The sequence below is a fragment of the Balaenoptera ricei genome, chromosome 11 (genome assembly GCF_028023285.1).
Source record: "Balaenoptera ricei isolate mBalRic1 chromosome 11, mBalRic1.hap2, whole genome shotgun sequence".
In the NCBI taxonomy this organism is placed as follows: domain Eukaryota; kingdom Metazoa; phylum Chordata; class Mammalia; order Artiodactyla; family Balaenopteridae; genus Balaenoptera; species Balaenoptera ricei.
In genome coordinates this window covers 62530911-62549921 of record NC_082649.1, presented here as the reverse complement: position 1 = coordinate 62549921, position 19011 = coordinate 62530911, and the positions used below count along the sequence as shown (strand labels likewise).

The 19011-nt window shown below is 47.5% G+C and overlaps 2 protein-coding genes across 3 annotated transcripts; both read left to right on the top strand.

The window, feature by feature from the left end:
* Nucleotides 1-648: 648 nt before the first annotated feature.
* LOC132375319 (acyl-coenzyme A thioesterase THEM4-like) lies at nt 649-4801 on the top strand. The gene is made up of 5 exons (XM_059940584.1): nt 649-778; nt 2035-2179; nt 2997-3104; nt 3724-3848; nt 4704-4801. Exons 1-5 carry the CDS (start codon nt 649-651, stop codon nt 4799-4801), a joined length of 606 nt encoding a protein of 201 aa, XP_059796567.1.
* Nucleotides 4802-4843: 42 nt separating this feature from the next.
* Nucleotides 4844-15957, top strand: SLC25A38 (solute carrier family 25 member 38). 2 transcript variants are annotated; one of them, XM_059939387.1, is made up of 7 exons: nt 4844-5229; nt 10042-10163; nt 10790-10874; nt 11575-11754; nt 11989-12157; nt 13906-14072; nt 15158-15378. In XM_059939387.1, the coding sequence occupies exons 1-7, from the start codon at nt 5161-5163 to the stop codon at nt 15278-15280; spliced, it is 915 nt and encodes a 304-aa protein (XP_059795370.1). In that variant the 5' UTR covers nt 4844-5160; the 3' UTR covers nt 15281-15378. The 2 variants fall into 2 exon arrangements, with proteins under 2 accessions (XP_059795370.1, XP_059795371.1); XM_059939388.1 differs by lacking the exon at nt 13906-14072 and having other exon boundaries at nt 15158-15957.
* The last annotated feature ends 3054 nt before the right edge of the window (nt 15958-19011 follow it).

Below are 19011 nucleotides of genomic sequence, written 5' to 3'. Positions count from 1 at the left end.
GTTGGCCACCTAGACCTGGTCCTCCTCTCCTCTGTCTGCCGGAAAAGGGAGTCTCTGGTTGAGCCCCCAGCTGTAATGGGACAGTAAAGAGGCCTAATAAACCAGAGAGTCAACCAAGGTGAACTGTGTTGGAAGAAGAGCCTGGAGGATGTGGGGGAGCAGGAGAGGGAAACGGCCGGGAAAAGACCGTGTCTTTGAATTGTTTATCAACCAGGCTCCCAATGTCATTGAGACTTGACCAGACTACAGATTCCCATGTGCAAGTAGGAATCCTTCTAACAAGGAAATCTGACCATTTCATTCTCCTGCTTATAGCTCTTCTGTATAAAGCCCAAATTCTTTACCATGGCACCTTGGGCCCTAGTCTTTCTCTCTGACCTCCTCCCTTGCCCCCCTTCCCTACCACTAGACCTTTTCACTTGTACAGTTCTGGGAACATGCTCTCTCTCATCTCTGGGCATTTATTTGTACAGGCTCTGCCTGGTGAAAACTGCCCCATCTATTAAATACATGCATAAATGAATGAATCAAGTTGGAATTGGATCAGGCATAGTCTGCTACCTCTTTTGGATTTTCCAGGTCTCAAGTAGCCACCTCCATTCCAATACAAAGGATTATTCCCTACCCAACGCCAGCTGGAGCCCCATCATGGTGAGGCTGTACAATGAACACATGGAGAAGATGGTGGATGGGACGGGGACAAGACTTCCAGGTTATTTGCGCTCTTTGCAGTTCCTTAAAGAGGCAGACTTAGCCAGGATCACTAAAGCTGTCCCTGGTAAGTTCACATCCCTATATCAGGAGCACTTAACCTCGGTTGGAGCGGGGCTCTGGATAGTGCAGGACTGTCGGCAAATCTTTGCTTATGTGTGTGCATTTTCCTCGAGGAGCTCTGTGCCCCAGCCCAGTTCCCACACCTCCTGTGTGGGCTGCATTAGCCTGAGAGTCAGGTATGAGGCAGTCTGGGCATGGTGATCCTAGACTCACACAATATTAGGCCAGAAAAGGAACGTGGAGGCCACCTTGTTTAACCTGCTCATTTTACAAGAGAGAAAACTGAGGCCTAGATAGGTGATGAAGTGAGTTTTTGGCAGAGCCTGGACTAGAATCAGGAATTCCTGACTCCTGGGGCAGTGCTCTCTCCACCCGTGTCTGCAGTCACCCCGGCATCTCATACCTGCCAGCCCCACCCTCTCTTGTAGACCAGACAGGTGCAGTCTCAGTGAGGAATTGGGAAGAGGCAGTGCCTGGGATTAAGGACCAGTGCCTCTACCCTGGTATACACAGGGTCGGAAGCTCAGTGATGCAGCCAGGGGGCAGTATCTTACTGACCCCTGAGGCCAGAAGCCAGAACCTGTTATGGACAGGACTCATGCTCCCTCTAGTGGTCAGTTTGAGCTGAGCTCTTGAACCAGTGAAGGACATCAGATGGAAAACAAAGACCGGATCCCGCATTGCAGAGACAGGAGCCAGCTGAAGTCTTCTAATTTTATATACCTAAGCTGTCATTTGAAATTCTGCTTTGAGATTCTTGGTAAAAATGCAGGTGTTTGATAAGTCTTGGATTTTATATATTGGAGGCTTTACCTCTAATTAAGTCCTCTAAATTATCCCCATTTCAAGTCATACTGTATAGACAAATCTCTCTGAAATCTCAGACCTGTGGCAGTGAGAGGGGACATATATACTTAATTTACAGAAAGGATTTTTGCCTGCCTATTCCTTGATCTGCCACAATCAATGCATTCAGATTAGTATTTATTATTCAGTTGATAGGAACACCGGTGTCCCGAATTCACAGGCAGTTCACTCCTCACTGCCTCTCACACTGCTGATCTCATCCCTTCCTTGGAAGCTGCTCGTCTCCCTCAGAGGTTTATGCGGCCATCCCGGGGGGTGCAGATGGGAAGCTGAGGGCAGTGGGTTTCCTGAGGACCTCCTCCGGTTGGATGCTTTCTGCCCTGGAGACCGCACCATCCCAAGGGTCAGACTCCGGCCCGATGTCTTTCTCACCGACTCAACTCTACTCTCCAGTCCAGATGGTAGAAGACACCCGCCACTTTTTCTGGATCACAGAGATGAAGAAACTCGGCTTTGAGTATGTCATCTTCCACAGTGCCTCAGAGAAGAAGTGCATCTGCTTGTTCCAGCCTGAGCCCCTCCTGGAGGGGCTGCCTGGGTGAGGCACAGAGAGCCATCCCAGCCAGTAGCTCAAATGGGCTTTTTCTTGGTCAAAGAGCAGGGAGGGGTGGGGGTGAGAGGACAGTTGGTGGGTCCATGGCTGCCTTCAGCAGGTTCTTGGTTACTGCAGCTTTATTCTACTGACTCCCTGGGTAGGGAGGCTCCACCAGCCCCTCGGTCACCCACCTGAGGTGTGGCCTCTCCCTGTTAGGGACTTCCTGAACCTCCTAAATGGCAGTGGAGTAAGCAGTGGACGTTGGAAATAAGGGGGAAAAACTATTCTTGTTCAGTGGCCAGTACATGCCAGACCCTGCACGTGGAGATTTGGCTGTCTTAATTTAATGCCCACAAAAATTCTTAGGAGATATTCCTATCTTATGGATGAAGAAACAGATGGCCCAAGTGGTTCTCTGACTGAGGTCACATGGCTAGAAATGTGAGATTTAGAGTTAGGTCCCTCTCTGCCTGCAAAGCCCATGCTGTTTTCACTGCACCTTTCTAGTTCCCCCTGAGACCAACCCAAGAGGGAACACAAGATTCATCAGAATTTGTGGTTGGAGCTGGTGGTGGGGTGGGGAGTTTCTTCTGCTTTTAGTTTATTCTCTTCTAAGCAGGTGTAACTTGCTTCAGACAGCCTTGTTTGCTTCCCCTGCATTTCTTTGCTCTCACGTCTCTGCTCTACCCTGAGCGATGCAAGAATCTTGTTCTGGATTGCAGGGAACCCTTCAGCATGTCACCTCACTGGAACCTGCCCATGTGGAGTGGAGTTCTGGGTGACTCTTTCTTTCCCTTTCTCCTCTCGTCTGCCCCTGCAGGATTATCCATGGTGGCGCACTGGGGACCATGATAGACACGTTTTTCATGACGGTGTACAACAGTGCCAATGCAGTCTTTACAGGAACCATAACCATCACCTTCAAGAGGTCTGTTTCCTTGCCTGGGTTCAAGTTAGGAGTAAGCTGGCATGGGGTTATTCCATGTGTTGTAATGGAAGATGAGGGCTCATGTAGCAACCCTGAGTGCAAAGAGGAGTTTCTACTTTTGCTTTTCTCATGGACCAATCTAAACTTGTTAGATGTTCCTTTTTCATCCAAGGACAAGGTGATAAGCTTGAAAATGGGTTATGTGTTCCAACATAAAGATATTCTACATAGGATGATGATGAACTACTTTTGGCTGCCTCTGATTTAGAGAAAGCTAGCCCATGTGCCTGTAAATATTTACTTCAGTCCACAAATAATTATTGGGCCCCTACTAAAATGAAAATTTCTGATATTTGATTAGTCTCTTGCTAAACATGCACACATTATTTTGTTCGATCTTTACTATAATCCTGGGAGGTCGGTACCATTATCTCCAACTTGACAAATGAAGAAGCTGAGGTGAATACACAGCTAGCAGGTGACAAATGCAAGGGCCCCTGATATCTTGGAGTAGAACCCCAGGACCTCCACTCTGGCAGCCTCATCCTCCCACAGGGTCATCCCTCCCTTTCTCAGGAGACCAGCCCACCAGCCGCTCTCCCCCATTGTTCTCTCCTAGACCACTCACCCTCGGCTCAGTGGTGAGGCTGGAGGCAAAGGTCACTGGCATGGAAGGAAGAAAGGTGTTTCTCTCTTGCAAAGCCCAAAGCAGTGACAGGACCATCCTCTTTGCCAAAGCTTCTGGTAAAGCCATTAGAATTCTTTTTTCCTCCTGTTTGTGCCCATCCTTGTGATCGGGCACAGAGGGTGACTTTCCACACTGCCGAGGGCACTGCCTACCCCGGGAGACTCTTAAGGCTGCGTGCTTGGGGTTGGAGGGGATGGTCACATGGAGAGGAGCCTCTATAAGTTATAGGATAGAGGCCATCATAACACACCCATTCACCTCTCTGGGAGGCCAGTGTTGTCTAGTAGAAAAGTAGTTCGAGCCACAGGTGCAATTTTTAAAAATTTTATTGAAGTATAGTTGATTTACAATGTTGTGTTAATTTCTGCTGTACAGCAAAGTGACTCAGTTTTACATACATATATTCTTTTTCATATTCTTTTCCATTATGGTTTATCACAGGATAACAAGTGTAATCTTAAGTGTTCTAGTAGTCATATGAAAAAAGCAAAGAGATAAAATTAATTTTAATAATTATTTCACCTAATTCAATACACCCAAAATATCATTTCAACATGTAATAATGTAAAAATTATTCATGAGGTTATTTTATCTTATTGTCATGTCTTAGAAATCCAGCGTGTGGATAACTTACAGCACATTTCTGGCACGAAATTTTCAGCGTTTAAAGGGAAATGTGGATCTGCCAAGACAATAAAGTTGTGTTTAATGGAAAAATATTCCACACTGCTTCGGTTTTTAATACAAATTAATTATAATTAAATCAAGTTTAAAATTCTGGTCTTCAGTCACAGTAGCCACACTTCAAGTGCTTGATAGCCACAGTTGGCTACTGGCTACCGCATTGGGCAGAGCGAGTCTGGACTGTAATTACCTTCAGACATGACGCCCAGAAGCATACCTCCCTGCAGACGCCCCACGCAGCTCCGGGCGCAGGGAAGCCCCGATCCTGCAGTTCCAGAGCTCTCCACGAGGTAGCACTAAGGAGCACACCCTCGCCAGCGCGTGACCCGCGTCCAACCCCGGAAGCTAAATTCCGCCGTTATATCTAGTTCCTCCGGCTTTCTCCACTGCCGGATGCACTCCGCCTAGTACTCTCAAGTCCTGAAGACGGCGACGGGACAGGATGGGCAGGGCAACAGAGCCGCGCAGTCCGCTGAGCTACTGAAGAGCGGCGCCTGGAGCCACTCACGTGCGGTGGGCGCGCAGGTCCCGACCCCCGACCAGCGCAGACTGCAGAGAAGCCCCGCGGTAGAACGTGTCGCCCGGCTACCGCCATCGCGTCGTCTTCTCTAGAATCGTCAGGGCCGGGCCTGAGCTCCCACCGACGGCACCCCGGGCCCGGTGCAGTCGCAGGCCTTCCCTCCAATGATTCAGAAGTCACGCCCGGCGCTGCTGCAGCCTCAAGATGTCGGAGACAGGGTGGAAACGCTTATGGTAACCTGCGGGGAAGGGAAGGCAGGGGTTCCGGCATTGCTGGCTCGGGGAGGGAAATTCGGAAGGTTGCCGAGGGTCAGCGGCCCTCGGGAACCTTTTCTGCCTCCGGGATGCGCGCATAACCGGTTGGGGACGTGGCGGCAGAGATGGAGTTTGACTAAGGGATTAAAAGAGGGGAGGGAGGAAGGAGAGAAGTTGCAGTCCAGTCCTTGGGACAGGCAAGCAAAGGTATCGCTCCTGTATTGGTAATCTGGGTAGAGGTAGGCGGAATTGCCGGGGCCTTGGCCGGTGTCGGGGGGGAATGTGCCCGTGTGGTCCAGAACGAGGTGCGAGCGCTACGGGACGTTGCTTTGAGTTGGATGCCTAGAATGACAGGTGGGAGGACACCTGGGTAGATATTTGGACCATTGCAAAGCCCGGCAATAACGCTAAGCCTGAGAAGCGGTCGTTGCTCGAGCGAGGTGGGTTGGGGCTGCACAGCGCCCGTGAGCTGGACCAGGTGGACCCTCCCGGCAACCGGTGCGGTTTGCCTGCGTCACGAGGCCACGCCACTCCCGCGCCTGGATTGGCTGCCGTGTTCGAGCCGTGGGGCTGCCATTGGTGGAGGCGGAGGCTGGGCTGGGCCGGCGAGGAGGGTCCGGCTGAGTTGCTGCTAGTGGTGGGTGGAGGCGGGGATGCGGCTTCGTTTTAGGCCGGGAGGGCCAGTTGGCAGCGGCTACTTTTCTCCCTGAGGTCAAGGTCACGGCCCACCTGCGCCGGGGGCAGGGCAGGGGTGTGGGGTTTTTTGTTTTGTTTTTTATCTTTAACAAAGGTGGAGGCGGGGACCGCTCTACGTTGACATCTTATAACATGTGCTTACGTATTTCTTTTTGGGTCCTCCAGCTCTGGCCTGGAGATCTGAATTGGATTTAGGATATAGTTTTTTTAAAGGGGAGTAGGAGTTGCTTGTGGAACCTGTTTGCTAACTATTCAAGTGCTGCTTATTGCCTTTTTGTATCTATGTATCATTGTTTGGTTGTTTTTGCCCTACCCCCCCTCAAAAAACAAAAAACAAACAAACAAACAAAAAAGCCAGCTGTATTACTCATTTTATTTACCTTGAATAAATTTGGGCTGTTTAGGAAAAAAAAAAATCAAACGTGCCTTAAAGGGTATGCCATCCACCATTGACAATATCTTAAGACTATTCAAAATGAAAAGTGTAAATTCTGTCTTTTTAAAACAATTATGTTACCTGTTTGTTTGTTTTTAACAGAGGTTAATCTATACTTCTGGTTTATATTTTGCATCTGTTCTATGCTAATGGACCTGGAAAATTACAAAGTTAAAAAAGTTATGGGCTCTATGCATGTATCCACAAATATTTATTTAGCCAATAAAATGTCCAAGCAATGTGCTGTAAAAAAAAAAACTTTAAGAAAATAGTTCCTGCAATGGAGGACAGTGTGTTGGGCATTGGGGAGCAGTATACAGTAGTTCCATACACAACCTGTGAGAGCATTAGAGAGGCAGCTCCAAAGAGAACTGCTTAGAAGCTGTAACCGCAGGTCATTCCTACAGCCTTACTGGAGCAAAGGGCTGGAGGGAGCCAGGGGAGAGTCCCCTGTCCAGGGATGTGGCCTGCAGGGTCCTCTAAGCCTTATCCTGTGGAATTGTGCTCAAGGGAGAGCCATGTGCAGATTTTCTGTTAGATGAAGTGATTCGTTCTTTTTTTTTTATTTTTTTTTAATTTATTTTTGGCCGTGTTGGGTCTTCGTTGCTGTGCGAGGGCTTTCTCTAGTTGCGGTGAGCGCGGGCTACTCTTCGTTGTAATGAGCGGGCTTCTCACTGCGGTGGCTTCTCTTGTTGCAGAGCAGGGGCTCTACGCACGTGGGCTTCAGTAGTGGTGGCTCGCGGGCTCTAGAGCACAGGCTCAGTAGTAGTGGCGCATGGGCTTAGTTGCTTCGCGGCATGTGGGATCTTCCTGGACCAGTGCTCGAACCCGTGTCCCCTGCATTGGCAGGTGGATTCTTAACCACTGTGCCACCAGGGAAGTCCCTGACTCATTCATTCTTGATTGTTGAGCACCTGCTGTGGACCAGGCTCCGTGGTCAGTGCTGGAGGAACCATCATGAACAGGACAGTCCAGGCCTCCTCTGTCCTTGACCCTCAGTCATAAGGCAGGTGGGCTCCGGCGCCGTGGAAGCACTGAAGAGGAGCACTGAACACGAGTGTGGGCTTAGGGTAGATCAATGGCAGGGTGTTCACTGGGATGGAGCGTCCTGGAGGAGAGGCACATGGGGGGTGAGGGAGAAAGATGAGTTCAGGTTTGGAAATGTCAACCCGCGGTGCCTGTGGGACATCAGATTAAGTGGATATGGGAGTCTGCGGAAGGCAGGTTGCAAGTGTGGACAGAAGGGTGGAAAAGAAGAGGCTCTGCATGTGAAGGAGGAGAGGCCAGGGAAGTGGGAGGAAGATCAGGACAGTGTTAATCCCAGAAGCCGGAGGCAGAGCACATTTCCAGAAGGAGCTGGTGGTGGTCAACAGCCAACAGCAGAATGCTGCTGAGCTGCCTGGGAAGTGCCCTGGACTGTCACTTAGACTGCGAGGGATGGTGAAAAAAGCACGAACTTTGAGTCCTAGCCAATGGCTTCAAATCCTGTGACTTAGGATACATTGTCATCCCTATGAGCTCCAGTTTCATCTGGAAAATGGGATTGAACATCTAGCTCTTATGAGCATTGTGAGGTTTCGAGGTGTTGTATATGGATGCCTCACCCCAGGCTGCTCTGGTAGCGGGCGTTGGCACTGCTGAGGCTGGAGACCCCCAAGGAGATCACTAGGATGGATCAGTTGGGGGCAGGCTCTGGGAGGAATGAGGGGTCATCAGCAGGAGTTGGTCATGAAACAGTAGGTAGACCAAGGAGTCTTATTTGTCTCCCAAATGTCCTGCTGGGACATGAAGGAGAGGCAAGCATGTGGAGAACCGTGGACAGAGTTTCCATTAGGGGATGTTGAGTTTGAGATGCCTACAGGCCATTCGAGGGGAGGTGGGGGAAGCATGGGGACAGTGGACTCGGGGAGAGAGGCTGAAGCAGGCTGGAGGTGTGGGCGTTGCTGGCATGTGTGTGTCGAGCATGGTGTGGTGTGGAGGTGAGGGTGCCCTGAGAGGCCGCAGTTACGGGGAGATAAGAGGAACAGCAACATCTGTGGCTGGGGAAAGGAGGCTTAGAAGGGCAGCCAGAAACCAAAAAGAGAGGAGCGGCGATCAGCTGTTTCAAATGCACCAGAGAGGCCAAGTAAGAGAAGGCCACAGATGGGAAAGGGATCCTGGGGTATGGCAGGTCCTTGGTGAGGCAGCTTTGGTGGAGGGGCTTTATCTGGATGGCAGACTTTGGGGACCTGAAGGGAGACTAGTGAAGAGGGAGTGGAGATGATGTGGCATCAGGCTGGAAAGATGGGGGGCTTTCAAGCTTGTTCCAGACAAAGGAGAAGATGTCAGTGGAAGTAAGAGGCTGGGTATGCAGGGAAGAGAGGCTCACTGATGCCACAATGGTTCGGATGAGGCTGAGAAACAAAATTTGTGGGAATATGGGTTAGCAAAAGGAGCAGGACACACATCTGATGAAGTTGTTCCCATCTGGCTTGGTTGTACTTGTGGTCTTACCTTTGATGCTTGGAAGGCTATTTGAACGTGGTTATAAGCTCCAGTATTCATTATCTGAACTTATTAAGTCCTTTTAAGGAATTCCAGTTATAAATTGAGACTTGCTCTTTTGGTGAAACGTGGAATAATCTCTCTTCTCCGTGAAACAAATACCACAGATTACAAACATTTTGGTTGCGGGTAGGTAGTTTTTTTGACGTGTATAACAGGCAACTTCACCTTAATAGCATTTTAGAACTATAGTAGGCCATTTATTAGAAAGTAATAGTGCAAATGCCATTTAATGAGAAGAGAGAAGATCTTTGGATGGAGTTTGCCAAGTGTCTCCTTTGGAAAAGAGGACATTTGTTTCCTGCTTGGATTTTTAAAAGTGTGTTTTCACAACCCATTGCTGCGTCTGGATTCCGGGGCGTGCCGTGGGGCCTCTGGAGTGCGCTTGGGGGAAACACAGTCAGTCTGCGAGGCACTCCTGCCCTTCTGGATGCCGCCTCTCCATTAGACAGTGTGTGTGACTCTCCCGGCTTAGAGGACAGCCAGCAAACCCAGGAGTGGCTGCTGGCCTGTGGCGCCCCTGCGATCTGTTTAGGTCTCAGTGAGATGAATGAGTACATGACGGGGGAAAGTTTTACATTAAGGAAATGCATGGGTTTTACAGGAAGTGGCACAGACGTTTCACATTGTACCTGCTCACTTACGGTTTCACTTCCTTTGTCTTACTCCTGTAAATAGCCTGCAGGCCCTACAACCAAGGGAACCTGAAACCAGCAGTTCAGAGTTAAAACACTGTTCAATTGATTTTTGCTTTTGTGACGAGAAGGAGTTGGCCAATAACTTACCGTCAAGACAAGTAGGGAGGTGTGGTCAGTGGCATAATTCACAGATGGAAATAACCGTGTTGCTCAGTAGGAGCAAAGTTATCCATAAGTTTTTAATTATCAGTAATTACTAAAGTTGTTATCAGTAAGACCAGAGAGCTACCTCTTGGAGTATACTGTGTTCTCAACAACATTCCAACACTGTTCATTCCTGGCTATGCTTTTCCCTTCTGTGAAGTCTGACACTAATACAGGGCGCCACCAGGTGAGTTTCTGAGAGCTCCTTACACTGGTCCAGGTGTGGCGAAGGCTGGGACAAAGCTGCTGACACAGTGTTCTCTTGCCCTGCAGTTGCAGCCCGTGATCAAAGCTTTCCTGTGTGGCTCCATCAGTGGGACCTGCTCTACCCTCCTTTTCCAACCCCTGGATCTCCTCAAAACGCGCCTGCAGACCCTCCAGCCCTCAGCCCATGGGTGAGGCCTGCTGCCCCCTCCCCCCGCCCCCTCCCCCCCCTTTAACTGAAGAACTGGTTTCAACAACTTCTCTCAGACACTGGCGCATCTTTACTGTGTTCAGTCAACTTCCATTCTGTTGGATGAGCAAAGAGAAACACAGGCCAGGCCCAGCTTTTATGTGTTTTATATATACTCTGTTATATTTGACACTTCTCTTAATTAAGTGGGGTCCTTCCCTGAGTAGCTTCCTGGGATCTGCCTTGGTGACGTTTGCATTTTCCTGTGCCAGCCTGTAATGTCATAACTGTGCTGCCTGGCACAAGTAGTGGGTGGTTTTCTGGAAATAAGGTAGGTATTGAGTGTCTCTTGTGTGCCCCCGATTGGGCTCAGCCCTCTGGGAAGTGCACAGAGTGTATGTAAAATGAGAAGTTATCCCATTGCTTGCAGTGTGAATGGACAAAGAATCACGTACCTGCCACATCGTGAACGCACAGGAACTCAGAGTAACTCCAAGATGCCTTTTAGAGATTCTTAAGTGTTCTAGAAAAGAGTCCATACAGAGAGGTCTGTGAGTGGGGAGTTCTTTCACCAGGATGTGGTCTAAGTGACTTCTCCTTCCTTGCCTTCGTTTTGTCTGCCTTCAGATCCAGACGTGTTGGGATGTTGGCTCTGCTCTTGAATGTGGTTCGCACGGAGAGTCTGTTGGGCCTCTGGAAAGGGATGTCCCCCGTAAGCTGCCTTTTGGGTCTTGTCTTGCACCCCCTCCTTTAATAACTAGCCGTCTCTCATCCACCTCACACTTCCTCTCTTTTAAGGGAACGTGAGGTTGGAGGTGGTGGGAGGGTCTTTCTGGTCTTCCTGCCCATCCCTCTCACTGTCGCTGGCTTCCATTTGAGGGCCCTGGGAGTAGCACACCTGTGCGCCCTGGGCACGACTTCTTAGTGCAGCATGAAGTCCTAGAGCAGAGGCAGCTGGCGCCCCACCTGTCAACAGGCCTTGCCCTCACCCCTCCAGTCCCTCCACAACTGCATTTCTTCGCCTAGACAGCTTTTTCTGGCCTTAGGAACTCACTTTGCTGGAAATGTCAGGGAATTCACGCTCACCCCAGCCCCGCAGCAGCCCTTAACCAATGAAAGACGAGAGCTGATGTTTAAAACTTCCCTTCCCTCCTCAGGTGGCAGGGTAACACTGATTCCCAGAGTTCCCCAGAGGGATTCCGTTGCCCATGGCAATAACTGATGAGATGACACACTCTTTGTTGGCTGCCTTCTCTCCCATCTCATTTCCATACTCTCCCATTGGTGTTCCCTCCACACCTTAAATCGACTCCTTGCATGCGAATCCTGGGTCTTCTTTGGGGAAATCCAGCTCAGACAGGATCTTACGTGTTGGTGTTTGATTCCGTTCCTCCCTCCGACTTGTTCCGCAGTCCATCGTGAGGTGCGTCCCTGGCGTTGGAATCTACTTTGGCACTCTCTACTCTTTGAAGCAGTACTTCCTGCGAGGCCATCCCCCGACCGCCCTGGAGTCAGTTATACTGGGGGTGGGCTCCCGCTCTGTTGCGGGGGTCTGCATGTCACCCATCACTGTGATCAAGACACGGTACGAGGTGAGTGAGCAAACAGAGACACCGGGCTCTTGAGTCAAGTGGCCGCTGATGCCACCTCCCGATTTATAACCTAACACAGGGTCAATGTGGTCGGAGAACTCATCTGTGTAGTCAGGCCAAGCACATGCAAACCAGAGCCGCCAGGGCTCCGGTAATGCACCCTGAGGATGGCTTGGTTCAGTGCGCAAACCCAGGGCCACTGTGCCAGCCATTGGTTCTGTGCTTCCTTTGCAGAGCGGGCGGTACGGCTATGAAAGCATCTACGCGGCCCTGAGGAGCATCTATCACAGCGAGGGGTACCGGGGGCTCTTCAGTGGTCTGACAGCAACACTCCTTCGTGATGCCCCCTTTTCCGGAATCTACTTGATGTTTTACAACCAGACGAAAAACATTGTGCTTCATGGTACGGGTAAAGGAAGGTGTGGGAAGAGATATCCCTCGAGAGAGCACATCCTCACCACTTTCTCTGAGATAGGAGACTATTCGTTGTTCTTAGCAGCTCCAGATTCTTATCCTAGTTTTAGAGACCGAGCCATATCTGCATTGTGTCAGGCTTGGGATCCGGTGCTGGGATGCAAGGGCGGCCATGAAGACATGGTCCCTGCCCTTTTGAGTTTATAGCTTCCTAAGGCAGACTACTGATAGTATGTAATTCTTGAGTCGGGTAGGGGGTAGGATAAAGCTCATTTTGCATAGGCTTTGCAGCAATACTTCCCACATTTGCCTGATCTTAAGAATTCTGGGTCCTACCCAAGGCATCCTAAATCAGAAGCTTTGGGGTAAGACCTGAGAGACTGTATTTTTCAAGAAGCACTTGTGATTCTTATCAGACAAGTTTGGGAAATCCAATGGGTTAGGAGCTAGGAGAAAAATATTTTCATGTCCCTTGCTGTGCTCCTAGTTAACATTGTTTTGAGCCCTCTGTTTGGATGGAGGGAAAGATGCCAAACCCCTAGCATTCTGGCAGGCCCACCCTTCCAGTAAGCTCGTGTTGTCAAGACATGGGCAAAATCAACAGGCAGTAAACATCCACCCAAGCAGAGCCAGGCATTGATAGAAACACATCCTGTAAAGTGAACCTGCATTCAGTAAGGTGTCTATGGATAATGTGAGCAAGGAATTGCAACCAAAGTCATTTAATTGGGAAAGGCAGAATGCCACCCCCATGACAGTGGTGTCAGTTGGGGTGCTTTGGGAGATTTGCTGCTTCTCCCCAGGCACCAGGAGGTGTGACACTACAGGTCACAGCCTTACTTTACAGGAGAAAGTTAAGGCAATAAGGGAGCTTGGATATACATTTTTAACTTCTTCATCCATCCTAAAATTTTTTTAAAATTTGGTATTTAGAAATCATTTTATGCTTACCAAAAAAGCCACAAGAATAGTACCTATAACTCCATAGCTCTTTATTATTCTATGTGTATAATTGTTTTCCTCAAACCATTTGAGAATAAGTTGCAGACATGATGCCTCTTTACCCTTAAATACATCAGTGTGTACTTCCTAAGAACAAATGCATTCTTGTATAACCATGATAGTTTTTTCATCTGTAGTCTTGATTTCTCCAATTTTCCCAATAATGTATTTTGTAACAATTTTTATTTTTTATTTTCAAGAGTATAAGCCAGTTATATAACCTCAGCGTGAGTTTCCCTGATGTTTCCTTTCAACTAGATTCGTTTATACCTTTTTAGCAAGAGGAGCACATAATTGAGGTTGTGTCTTCAGTGCCTTATATCAGGAAGCTCATGACATCCGTCTGATGCACTGTGGGTGATGTTAACTTTTTATGACTATAAAAAGTATCTCCACTGAAAACTCAATTGTTCTTTTGTAATTTCTAAGTATCTCTGTGGGGAGATACTTTGAATCTATATAAATCTATGTAACACCTCCTGTCCTTTCATCCATATATTTTAGCATCAGTGAATGACTCTTGCCTGAATCAGTTAGGCTGATGGTTGTAAAAAGGTGAACTTTTAGTTCCATTATCCTACTTACACTGATTAGTTTAGATTTGAAATTCTTAGCCTTGTTTGAATCCAGACCCTTCTGGCTTTCAGGAAGAATTAGTGGGCAACTTGGCATGGATATTTATCTGATGAATGTGGGATTTATTTATAACTGAATGTTGCCTTTGTCCTGTTTCAGACCAGTTGGATGCAGTCCTTGTTCCCGTTGTAAATTTCAGTTGTGGGATATTTGCTGGGATTCTGGCCTCACTGGTAACTCAACCTGCAGATGTTATCAAAACTCACATGCAGCTCTCCCCAATGAAATTTCGGTGGATTGGCCAGGCAGTGACACTCATTTTCAAAGTAAGGCTTTAGAATAAATATTGGTTCATATTGTGGTTAAGGCTTTCTCTCTAAGGCGGTGGCTCTTATCCTTTACATGGTAGAATCACCTGGGGAGCTTTTAAAAAAATCCCGATTCCCAGCCCATAACCTGGGCTTATCATATTAGAATGTCTGGGGGAGATGAAACCCTGACATCAGTATTTTAAGTTCCCTGGTGATTCCAATGTGTTGCCAAGGTTGAGAATCACTGCTAAAAATCTATGGTTGTGGGGTTTTTTGTTGTTATTGTTGTTTTGGTTTGTTTGTTTAGGGAGGGAGCCTGACATTGGGACAACCTGTGATATTTGTTAAACATGCATATTGTTGGGCTCTACCCCAGACCTACCTAGTCAGGTGATCTGGGAGGACTCCTTAACCTAATCAAGGACCTAGGAGAAAATGTAGTCAGAAAAAAATCACAAGCACATTGTTTTGTTTCCAGGAGTTTGCGCTAATGCAGATGGACAGATGGTATTGAAGATAAAAAGTACAGTAATTGTACACTAAAATGCTATTTAAAAGCCACTGAGTAAGCCCTTTGGAAACATGTACTGTTATCAGATATTCTTTTTGAAAGTAAATTTCTCACCTAGATCTTTAGATGTTTCTGTACTTCTCAGTTTTTGTATGTAGCACAGGACACATGTAAGCATCTGCAGCAAGTATCTGACTTACCCTAGATATAAGCAAGTATTTGTGAATCTGATCATATTCATCACACTGCTTAGGTTGCCTGCTTTCTTATTCTTTATACCTAAAATCATGAAGTTTGAAAATAGAGTCTTCAGTATATGTGAAGATGGTAAGATTTTCAGCTAAGAAATAAATTCCCCTGGATGGAGCAAGCCTAAAAAAGATAAAGCTTAGCAACTACTCCAAAAAAATTTTTTTTTAGTTAATTGCCTCCTTGGACCCAGTATTCACAGTTTTAACATTATTTATAAAAGTCTAAAAAGTAAGACTTAACAATGGGGTAATGCAGAGAGAGATCCTCACTCTCGTGCCAGGTATATAACTGTATTGCTGCTTTAGTCCCAGGGTTTTGGCCTCCATTTTCCTCCTAGGACTATGGGCTGCGTGGCTTCTTCCAAGGCGGTGTCCCCCGGGCCCTCCGCAGAACTCTGATGGCAGCCATGGCGTGGACAGTCTACGAAGAGATGATGGCCAAGATGGGCCTGCAGTCCTGACCGAGCCAGGACCAGGCAGAGATGGGATCTGTTGCCCTGCCTGGTTTCTGCCAAGGGCCTCTTCATCTCACTGCCCTGGAGTCGGACGAAGTCCTATCTGGAGAGCCAGGCAAACACGTCACCTTCAGTTACCCAGCTCAAGAAGAGAATAGGTGGGCCCGACTCAAGCCTTCCAGACCTCCCAGAAGAGGAGTCACTGACATGGACATCATATTGGGGAGTTAGGAGAAGGGTTTGCATACCCTGCAAGGCTACTTGAAAAGGCATTTCCAGAGAGTGCTCTGTCCGGTGGCTCTGCTCAGCCACCCACTGCACCACAGTGCCTCTTTGGATCTGCTCTTGGGCAGCACAGCGCCAGGGATGCTGTGGGCCGCCTGCAGTGGCGGAGGAGTTCCAGCAGCCAGGCTGGATCTGCTGAGAGAGGAGTCACTGTCACCAGGCTGAAGTCTGCCTCTGAGGTGATGTTAGGATGAGGAAGAACAGATGTCACGACTTCATTGGTTCCTCATCGACTTCTCAGAGGCTCCGGAGAAGGGGGGCAGTGGCTTCCTAGCCCCTAAGTGTACAAATAATATTGTCTGATCTTGGCTCCGGCACTGTTTCAACTCCAAGTTGCTCTGGCATTTTTCTGCAGCTAAAGTTGGATAAATAAAGTGAAGCACTTTATCATTGAAAAACCTCAAGTGCCATGACTCTGCTCTAAAATAACAAAATAGTCTAAGGTGGCTGACTCTTGATCTGTATAGGTCCTCAAACCTAAAATTTTTAAAAATAGCTTTATTTTGCATATCATACAATTCATCCATTCCAAATAGACAATTCTGTGATTGTTTTAGTAACTTTACTGACTGGTGCAGCCATCACCATAAATCGGTTTCAGAACACAGTCACCCCCCCCCCCCAATAAGATCTCATATTTACAATTAACCCTCGTTCCCAGCCCCAGCACAGCCCAGGCAGCCACTGAACTGCTTTCTGTCTATAAATTTGCCTTTTCTGTGCACTTCCTACATAGTCATACACTACGTAGTGTGTTGTATCTGGCTTCTTTCACTTAGCATAACGTTTTGGAGGTTCATCCATGATGTGGCATGTTCAACACTTTATCCTTTTTTTATGGCCAAATAATATTATGTGCCTATTTTATTTATCCATTCATCAGTTGATGAATGTGTGAATTGTTAGCACTTTTTGGCACTTACGAATATCGTCACTATGAACATTCACGTATGAATCATTTGTGTGGACATATATTTTCATTTCCCTTGTGTACATGCCTAGGAGTGGAATTACTGGATCATGTGGTAACTATGTTTAACCATTTGAGAAACTACCAGACTGTTACCAAAGTGGCGGCACCATTTAACGTCACCACCAGAAGTTTACGAGGGTTCTGATTTCTGCACACCCTCCTCAACACTTGTTATTGTCTGTTTTATTTATTGTAGCCATTCTAGTGGGTTCTATCAACTTTCAAGCTTAGGAAAGGGCTGTTGTTTTATCCAAACAGCAGAAGGGGGAAGTTTGATCTCCTGGTTAAGAACATGGGCTGTGATCCAGGCGACCCAGGTTAAAAGGCTGGCTCTCCACCTACTTAGACACATTTGAAATTGTCCCCAGGGGATGGGGATAGTAATATTTCCTACCTCCCAGGGTGGTGGCAAGGGTTAAATGAGCATATGTTTCTGGCGCATTACATTAGTTTCCTAGGGCTGCCACAGCAAACCACCACAAATCGGGTGGCTTCTAACAAATTTATTCTCTCAGTTTGGAGCCTTTAAGTCTGAAATCAAGATGTCCGTAAGGCCATACTCTCTGAAGGCTCTAGGGGAAGATGGTTCCTGTCTCTTCCAGTTTATCCCATGGTGGCTGGCAATCCTTGGCATTCATCACTCCAATCTCTGTCTCTGTCTTCACAATGCTTTCTCCCCCGTGTGTCTCTCTGTCCAAATTTCCATCTATTTTTAAGGACACCAGTCATTGGATGAGGGCCCACCCTACTCCAGAATGACATCTTGATTACATTGCAAAGACCATATTTCCAAATATGGTCATGGTCATAGGAACTGGGGGTTAGGACTCCAACATATCTTTTTGGGGGACACAAGTCAACTCATACATATTAAGTTTAATGATTTTTAAGTTTAAGTTTTAGGTTAAAATGCCATATTCAAAATTATAATATGGAGATGAGTATGGGAGAAGACAAACTAGGATCCTAATCTCCTAGTGGTACCCAAGCCACCAGTGCTTGGTGACCTATGTGTGTGAGGCTGTGTGCTGGGGAAAGCAGGGGAGCACCGAGGGCTGGAAATGGTGTGCTTGGGGCAGGAATGCAGGGCAGGCAGCTTAACACAGATGATGGATGGAGTGCCTGCCGCCTAAGGACTTAGCCTCTTGAGGCAGGATGTTCAGGTTTCTTGGCCTCTTCAGTCTCCCTTGACCCTCATCTTGGGCTCTGGGAGCCTAATGCCAGTGGGGCCCGGCCAGGGGCTCCTGGGAGTGGAGGGGCAGAGATAAGGCCCAGAGGTGCAGGCTTTATCCCAGTGCAGATTTGCTCGCCTTATACACAGCTGGTGAATTTCAGCCACCAGAGTCCCCTCCCTGCTCCTCATTTGTTCTTTTGGGGTCAAATCATCTTAAAATTTGGAGAAATCGTCTCATTTTCTCTAAATATGGAGTAAAACTGAAATTTGCCATTATGAACTCTGATTCCAGAGGCAAGTGGCCCTGGGGTCTACATATACCAGGCCCCCAGAATTTGTTTTTTCTTCTCCCGCAGTCTCCCATGAGTATTAAAGTTCAGAAAGGAAGTGGTTAGTGAGTTTCAGAGGGCTTTGGAAACACTGCCCAGTGCCCCCCCCCTTTTTTTTTTTAAATTGATTCGTTCTTGGCTGCCTTAGACTTAAAGCAAATTATTTAGGGGCGGAGCTTTGTGGGAGTAAACAGTCATCTGGCGCTAGAGATAAGGCCTAGTAAGGCAGGAGGCAAAAAGGACAGAAGCAAAGCTTTCAAGCTGCTATACTCAATTTCCAAGAATATGTTATGAAATATCTCAATCACAAGAGTAGAGTAGATGGTACATTGCCCCTTCACTCACATCACTCAAATGGAACAATTATCAGGATTTAGCCACTTTTGCTCGTCTTTCCCCTCTCCCCCTCCTTTTTTCTTTCCTTAACTGAAGCTTTTAAAAGCAGATCCCAGACATCATACCATTTCACCCTTCCACATTTCAACATGCATCTCTAAAAATTATGGACATTTTTCTTAGGTAACTACAACGTTATTATCCTACTTGAAAAAAGTTAACATTTTGTTTGCTTATCATCCAATACCCAGTCCATATTCATGTTTCCCTGATTGTCTCAAAAATTATTGTTTACAGTTGGTTTATTTGAATCAGGATTCAAACAAGTCCTAAGATTCTTTCACCAGCTGTTGGAAAGGGTAAGTAATTTTGAGGCAAACCACGGTTAAAATGAGTCATCACTTCCTGAGGGCCCAATCAAGTCAGGGAGCCTAGCAATAGGACTCTGGGGGGTTGCAAAGCTGAGATCTGCTCTCCAAGGCAGTGCTCCTTCCACGCCTCCAGGCTGAGCAGTGTGCACTTCCACCTTCTTGCTGCCTTCAAATTCTCAAATATCAGCTTTTGTCACCACATCCTCTCTAAAAAAAAAATGGCTCAATGCCATAATCTGTAGGTGTTCTTTCACCTTCCAAGTTCTTCC